General features: G+C 30.6%; 1 protein-coding gene and 1 long non-coding RNA gene across 4 annotated transcripts; one reads left to right on the forward strand and one right to left on the reverse strand.

Moving 5' to 3' along the window:
* The first annotated feature begins 614 nt into the window (after positions 1-614).
* On the forward strand, positions 615-2,865 carry LOC104702024 (uncharacterized). 3 transcript variants are annotated; one of them, XR_753924.3, is made up of 7 exons: positions 615-1,057; positions 1,159-1,368; positions 1,606-1,746; positions 1,871-1,960; positions 2,144-2,188; positions 2,295-2,386; positions 2,795-2,865. It is a non-coding gene; the product is annotated as an uncharacterized LOC104702024 (long non-coding RNA). The 3 variants fall into 3 exon arrangements; XR_015562375.1 differs by having other exon boundaries at positions 837-1,057; positions 1,871-2,043; XR_015562376.1 differs by having other exon boundaries at positions 837-1,057; positions 1,606-1,687.
* A 1,314-nt stretch (positions 2,866-4,179) lies between these two features.
* Positions 4,180-5,078, reverse strand: LOC104702025 (kunitz trypsin inhibitor 4). Its single transcript, XM_010417820.3, has one exon. The coding sequence runs from the start codon at positions 4,929-4,931 to the stop codon at positions 4,308-4,310; it is 624 nt and encodes a 207-aa protein (XP_010416122.1). The 5' UTR covers positions 4,932-5,078; the 3' UTR covers positions 4,180-4,307.
* Positions 5,079-8,013: the final 2,935 nt, after the last annotated feature.

Here is an 8,013-nt window from a genome sequence, read left to right on the forward strand (position 1 = left end):
TTTGGATCTTGAAATTTTTATTGTTAAATTAAATGTATGAGAATTCTAGTTTAATTTAGTACGTTTTCAATTTTTTCTGTTCCTAACAACACTACAAGAAAACATGGATTTTACGACTACAATTGGCGACTATATATGTAGTCGTCATTTTTGGCGACTAAGTAGTGACTATTTAGCGACTATTTTACGACTACAAATATTTGGTCATATATTAGTCATTTTTTAACGACTGCATATGTTAGTCGCTAGTTTAGTCGTAATTTAGCGACTATTTTATGACTATATTGCACACCAAAATATGTAGTTGCTAAATAGTCACCAATTTAGCGACTAATATGCGACTTATAGTAAACGGTCGCTAAGAAGTCGCATATCAGTCGCTATTTAAGAAAATCATAATTTTCAAAATTTAATCCCAAACCCTTAACCAAACCCCAAGACCTAAATCATAAACTCTAAATCTTAGAAATTAATTCATAATTCATAAATTCAAAACTTAACCCCAAATCATAAACCTATACACCAAACCCTGTACTTTAAACCTTATATCTTAAATTTTAAACTTTTATAATGTATAGTATATAGAAATTAAATTATAAACCATTTAACCAAAATATAACCATTATGTGTATAAAATTAAATCTAATCTAAAACTATTTAGTGTATATATATAATTTAATACTTCCAAAAACTATTTACTTATAAAATTTATTAAATTAGTCATTGTAAAATCTGAAACTAATTGTTGATAAAAAAAAAACATAAAACTATATCATTTAGTCTGGGCTTTGAGAGGCTTTTGTACCACTTTGGATTTTGATATGAATTGAAAATTGGCCAACAAAAAAAAGAAATAAAAATCAACAAACAAAGAAACCTTCACCAACCTGTGCCTCTATTCCTCACACTACACTTAGAAAAAAAAAATCATCATCACTCTCGAAACTCTTTCGGAGAAACTCTCACTCTCATTTCTTCGAATCGCGATGACTCTGTCCGGCCAAACCTCCGACCGTATCTCCAGATCTAGAAGGGAAACTGGTTTCCGTGGGAGAAGGTTAGTTTGTTCTATCTCTATTTCCCCCTTTAAATCTGATTTTGGGATTAGGGTTTCTGGTCTACGTTTGTAATGACCTTAATCTTCGAATTGGTTTGAAGACGACATATAAGAAGCAGAAGCTGAGAGGTGAAGCGGAGGAAGACGGCATAGAAGACGAAAAAGCTAAGCCGTGGATTTATCGACGAAATTAGAAGTTGGGATCTCAAAACCGGGAAAGATCTGCTTCGATTCAAGTCGTGTGCTTCTCCGGCGCACAGCCGAAAACTTGGGTCGACTAAAGAATCAATTTTTCTATCAAGCAACAATGGGTCAAGTTCTCTTTTGCTCTCACACCTATCCTCTCCGACGTTCTTGAAGGCTTAGTAGTTGCTTTCATTTGTTATCCCTTTTTTTTTTTTTTTTTTCTTGTTCCGCTGTAGGAGCATAGATTTTCACTTTGATTCTGCTGAAAACGAGTTTGATTTATCTGCTTGATATCGGTAGCCAATGCTGATGTGATCCACTTAGTTGCCTTTTCGCGTTTCTCATCCCCTGTGTGATTGCAGATGAGGGAGGATAAGAAGTAGAAGAATGATGAAGGAGAAGTGAGGGAAGGAGTAGCGCATCAATAGCTTTGTTGCCACGCGGGTATATCTCTTGTCATTTCTTTCAAATGTCTAGCTCCATCTGTTTTGGTCTCCATGGAGGTGGGTTTCTTTTCTTTCAAAAATCCTGGAACTGCTTTGTTATTTCATCTTTTCAGAATTCTTGAGTACTTATGTGCAAAATTGTTTTGTTTTTTTTTTGCTTTCTTTGGTGGGTTTCTCTCAGATCAAGTGTCAGCTGTTTTGGTTGAGTCTTGTGGCTTAAAGAACTTAAGGCTCAACTCGGCTCTCCTCAGTGTCACCAAAGTCACCGAAGGTACTCAAACTAAGCTCTCTAAAAGCATATCACTTCTTTCACAGAGTCACCTCAGTTTTGGTGATTTTATATGATAAAATCTGGTATGTGTGTGTGTTGGTGTTTGTGTTTGTGTCTTTGAAGCTTATGGTTTGAACATGTGATTTTTGTTTACTATATTATTTTGTTGTTTGTGATCAATAGACTGGATTTGGAGAAGCTTGAAAGCGGTTGGCTGGAAGAAGATAGGTAAAACCCTTATGTTTATTTTATTACTCTTGTATTACTCTTCAATTCTTTGAAGTCACATTGTTGCATGCGTAAACCATCTGATTCAGTGTCCTATTGTTCTTAGGTCGAAGATGATGTTTGGCTTACAGAGAAAGCCACAGCCAAGCACACTCTTAGACAGAGCTCATGATGTACAACTTTATTTCAGAGCGTAAGGTAAACTTTCATTGGTTAAGACATTTTCTTATCCTATTGTATCTTTCGCTATTAAGGTACAATATATATACTTTGCTACTTATTGTTGTGAGACTTTTATTAAATCTGTCAAAGAGTCATTTGTTTAGAAGCCTCTGTTGTAATTTTTGTGAGGCTTTTTGTTGAATTTGTCAAGAGTTATTTGGTAATACCGATCTCTAGACACCTGTTTTATATGCACTCTTTAACTTGAGTCACCATTGTCGATCTTCTTACTCACACTCACGTTTTTAAGCTAGAAGACATGTTAGTTATAGTGAATTGCTTGTCCCGATTGTTTCTCATTTCTAGTCTCGATTTTGAAATTGTGTTATATTGATAATGGGAAATGAGTCCCCATGATACATTTTTTGTTTGTTTGTTCTGAAGAAATGAGTTGCTCTTGGAACATTAATGGGAACTACCTAGGCTTCAATGATGGAATACAAAGCAATTGAGAATGTGCTACAAACCATTTATTATGTAGTTTTTCATCTATTCTTATTTTTAGTTATGATTTTTAATTTTATTTTGTAATACAATTTTTTTGTAATCATGGTTTATAATAATAAATATAGTACTCAAAAAATAATGTTTTAAAACATTATTCATAATTTAAATATATTTAAAACAATTAATAAAATATATGTAATTTGTATAAATACTGTATAAATACAATAATGTATAAATACTTGAATACAACTATAGTCAGTAATTAGTCGTTAATTAGTCACTAAATTTGGTGACTACATTATGACTATTTTGCGTTGTCGTAAAATAGTCGTAACGTGGTCGCTAAATTTAGTGACTATATTATGACTAAATTTACGACTACGCAAAATAGTCGTAATGTAGTCGCTATTTGGCGACTAATTTTACGACTATTTATTTTAGCGACTCTCGATTTACGACTACTAGTTTTAGTCGCTATTTAGTCGTAACACACCGTTTAGCGACTAAATAGTGACTAATAGTGCAGTCGCTATTTGCCTGTTTTCTTGTAGTGCAACTTACAATTCCATAATTTTTTTAAACGGTTATATTTCGTCCGATGGTTTTAACTGCATTATCTATCAGATATAGAAATTTTGCAAAGAATGCAAACCAAGATTCTTTTATGCCTTTTTAGTGTTTATTGCAGCTCAATTTGATTAAACCAACCAAAACGGACACGTAATCGAAATTAATGATAATGCTTTGATTCTAACCCATACATGTCATGTATCTGTCTTTATCTCGGTAGATATTCAATATATAATTTCAATTTTATAGTGTATAAGGATAAACACCAGGAATTAAACTTTTGATTTCAATGTGGGAGACGCCAAAGTATACATACGCTCGTGTGATAAAAAAATAATTCTTTCTCGATATTGGCAACTTTAATTTCTCGAAAATATGATCTTATAAAAAAAAAAAAATGTTTTCTATGAGTAGAGTAGCACAAGAAATCCAGAAGCAGAATCCCGGAAACTAACACAAAATCATAGAGTTATATAGTATTCATTACAATAAACATAAAAATTCTTCTAATGAAGTTAACATCATAAACATTGATTTTTCACAGTTTCCTTCAACAGTTTTTACTATGACAATATCTGCATGGATCACGTTTTATCATTTGTAGAAATTTTGTCTAGTTAGATCATTGACTTTTTATACATGTGGTTGTTAAAATGTTTCCATCCATCTATAAACAACCAAAAAGGGGGAGACAAATTACTGTCCCATTAATTAATATCCAATTTTTTGAATCTTAAACTAGACAAGAAAACTTAAACGAAACAGAGGAAATGTGTTTTATTCCAAATTTGATGAACAAAGAGAAACACAGTAACTCAGTGAGAGTTCTTTATTAGCAGTCTAATTAAGTTATGACTGAATTTAGTAATCATTTTCTCTCTCAGATAAACATAGTCTTGGTCTTGGAGGAGATCTCTTGCACATTTGCTTTCTTGAACATAACCAAGAATGGCGTATTGTCACTCCTCTTGGTTAAAGCCAAACGTCGGACGCCATTTTCATCCACAAATATCCCGACATCGTAGCATCCCTTAGGACCACTAGGACAAAACGCAAACTGGTAATAATGGTCGTAAACATTCTGGATCTGGAAGAAACTCAGCAACGACTCTTCTTCTGGCTTCGGACCAGCCGTCACGCGAAACTTGGCCTTCGTATCAACCCACCAGTAGGTTGACTGGACGCAGATGGTGGCTGCGACGTCCGTCTCGATGTTCAGGTTCTCGGATTCGGGAACGAACCCAACTCTAGACCTCCAGTTTGAGAATTTTACGGGAATGCCCTCGTCAACCTCGGATGATTCCTGCACGATGTCGAGAGGACATGGCTGATCACCGCGTCCGGCGAGAGTAAGGCCGCCCCCCTGGCCGCGGATGACGGGAAGAACATAGTAACTTCCGTCAAATATGATGTCGCCATCGATGTCGAGAACAGGTTGTGCGTTTGCAATAGTGGCGGCCAAAACTGCTGTTAAGGCAACAAGGAAGTAAAACATTGGCTTCATGATTTTTTGGGTTTTTGTAGTTTTATATTTGATCTAAATGCAACTGTATGGAAAAAATATCAGTAAGTGTAACCAGTATTTATACACGCAGGTTTTGCACATATAGCTACTATAGGTGTAGCGTTTTTAATTACTAAACTTCAAAGTTTTAAACACATGCAGATCTGAGAAGATATTACTATCTTTACTAATATTTTTGCTTACTCCACTTTCCCCCACGCTCTTTCAAATCAAACCCATTTCTTTAAAAAATATAACTACGTTTTCATCCCTACGACTAAATTATAAATTAATATATATTTTAAATAATACTAGGTTCTGAATCCACGCTACGCGTGTGTTTATTTGATATATTTTGATAAAAATTATATATGATTGATTACGGTAATAAAATATTATCTTATAAAAAAAATTAAAATTAAAAAATTTCAGATACATAATTTTTTAAAATATAAAAATCAGTTGTGTTATAAAATCAAATCTGATAAAAAAATCATAAATTTAACTTGACGTCCAGGCGAGGCAAATCAAACTGATGACCTCACATATCCTAAACCATTTTCTTTGACCACCAGAAAAACGAAACAATCTATATATACATTTTTGGAGACATTTATTGAAATAAATCCTGAAGTTCATACATATTTACAAGTAATGCCATTGGCATTAAATTTTACATTTTTTTTTATTTTAAACAATATCAAATTTGGAATCTAATTGAAGAAGATTTTCTCTTTTTAATTTTTTTTTACTTTAAATATAAAGATTGTCATTTTCCTTTTTTTAAGTAACCACCAATTTGGTTTCTCCATTATAATCTTCATTTGGTAATATATAATTTGGAAATTTATAATAAATTGTGTGATAACAATTGACAAATTTTCCAAGCAATTTTATGAAAATGATGAATGTTTTATACTTTATCTAAGAATTTACTCCATATTTTAAACTATGTATATAAATTAAAGTTAAAATTAGTGATAAATTAATAAAAATTAAATCTTGATAAATCAATATATTTTCTTGGTACCAAATTTTTTTTTTGTGGTTTTGCTTAAGAATCAGTAAATTAATAACTCTATAAATGAACTTTATACAGTATACACTTAAAAAAATGATGAATATGTTTTATACTTACCAAAAGTGAGAGATGCTCTAGATAACATATTATATACACATATTTTTAATCAGTTAATTAAAGTTTATAAAAGTAAGCAATTAGTATAATTCATATAAAAAAAACTAATTTACTTTTATTTTCATTGCACATATAAACTAAATATACTAAATTGTTAGATTATGTATATATGAAACTAACAAATATAGAAAGCCATTTATATTGTACTGATACTATTGAAAAACTACAATATAATTAAAATAATACTATCTCTACAGTTAAAACTAAAAAAAAACACTTCTCCACGATTTAAATATTTAAGAAACGGTATGATATCGTTTGTCCTATATTATAAAAAATACACGGTATACACCTAAAACATAGAAATTGGACACTACATAATATATAGATGCAAAATACTGTACATTTACAAAATACAAAAATTAGTTACATATATATATTTAATCTATCAAACAAAATACATTTTTTAAAATTTTAAACAAATAAATATCTAGTTTTATAATCATGAATTTAACTCGTTTTCATATTTAATTGATCGCTACCACCTATGTTTTCGTGTTTTTTATTCAATGTTTTCTTATTCTTCATATTATTTCTTGTCATTTTAATTGTCAAATTTTGTGTTAATTGTCACCGTAACTTTTACCGTTTGGTTCTTCGTTATACTCTTTTTCTTCTTCTTTCTCGTCAACTTCTTCACATTCTTCCACTGAAAAACTTTTTTTAGACTACCACACAACTGGTTAACCCATCAAACTCCAAGAACAAAATCATTTCTTTTCTCATAAAATTTGTGAAATTCATGATTACCACCATAGTCAACAAATGCACCCAATTATTGACAATTTTATCCATATACTTATTTGGTTTTAGATCCACGCGTTTAGAAACTTCTCAAACCAAAATCTTTACTTGGTTTATAATATTTTAAAAACATAATAAAATATACTAATAATTATTTATTTAATATGAATCATATGATATATAGAAATATAAGTACACTATAAGAACATATTAATTATAAATAAATAATATCAGTTATATTATATCATCAAATAATATCAACCGTATCATATTATCAAATAACTGTAACCATATATAACAGTAACCGCTTGAACCGTAACCGTATTTAAACTTTTAAACTTGGACGCATGATAAATCAAGCTTTCCTGCTCATTCGTTGTTGGAAGCATATTAATCTTATTTCTATTGGTTCTGAACCATTGTCTAAAAAATTTCTTGCCGATGTGGGATATTGTGCTTAGTTCTTTGATTTCCATAAATTTAAAATTTTTCTTTTTCTAAAAAATTCTGTAAATTTAAAAAATGTTAATGAATGACATGTCAAATCATGATAGGTTGTTTAAAATAATTTTTAATATAGAAAATTCTGGAAATTGTATAAAATGTTAATAAGTGATATGTCAAATTTCTATTGGTTGTTTAAAATCCTATGTGGACAGCCTTAGGAGCTTATATCTCCTACTTTTTATTAGTATAGATTTTTAATTTATTTAGTTTTCAAATTTTCAATTAACTAAATTTTATCTAATTAATTTATAATTTTGTTTAGAATGTATTTTCTTCTTCTTACGTTTTATACAATTTATAACTTAATTACATTAAAGTTATTATTAGATAAAATATAAAATTTTAAAACACTTAGTTTTGTTTTCTATAATTAAACAGAGGTATATGCCTATATGGTATGATAGTGTATTGATACACAGAGTTTTAAACCCTATTTTCCTACTGCAAGTGCACAGCAAAGAAGTAGTACTTAGGGGTCGAATCCCACGAAGACCAAGTTTTACTCTATGGTTCTATTGGTTCAATTTCAAGCTAAGACAATTCAAAGTTGGGTTTTTTGGTAACAGTAACGCGATTAAAACGGTATAAAAAGGCAATAAGCAAGACACTAGATCAGGGGTAATTCTCGGGAAT

The sequence above is a fragment of the Camelina sativa genome, chromosome 7, assembly GCF_030686135.1.
Source record: "Camelina sativa cultivar CO46 ecotype springtype chromosome 7, ASM3068613v1".
Lineage (NCBI taxonomy): Eukaryota > Viridiplantae > Streptophyta > Magnoliopsida > Brassicales > Brassicaceae > Camelina > Camelina sativa.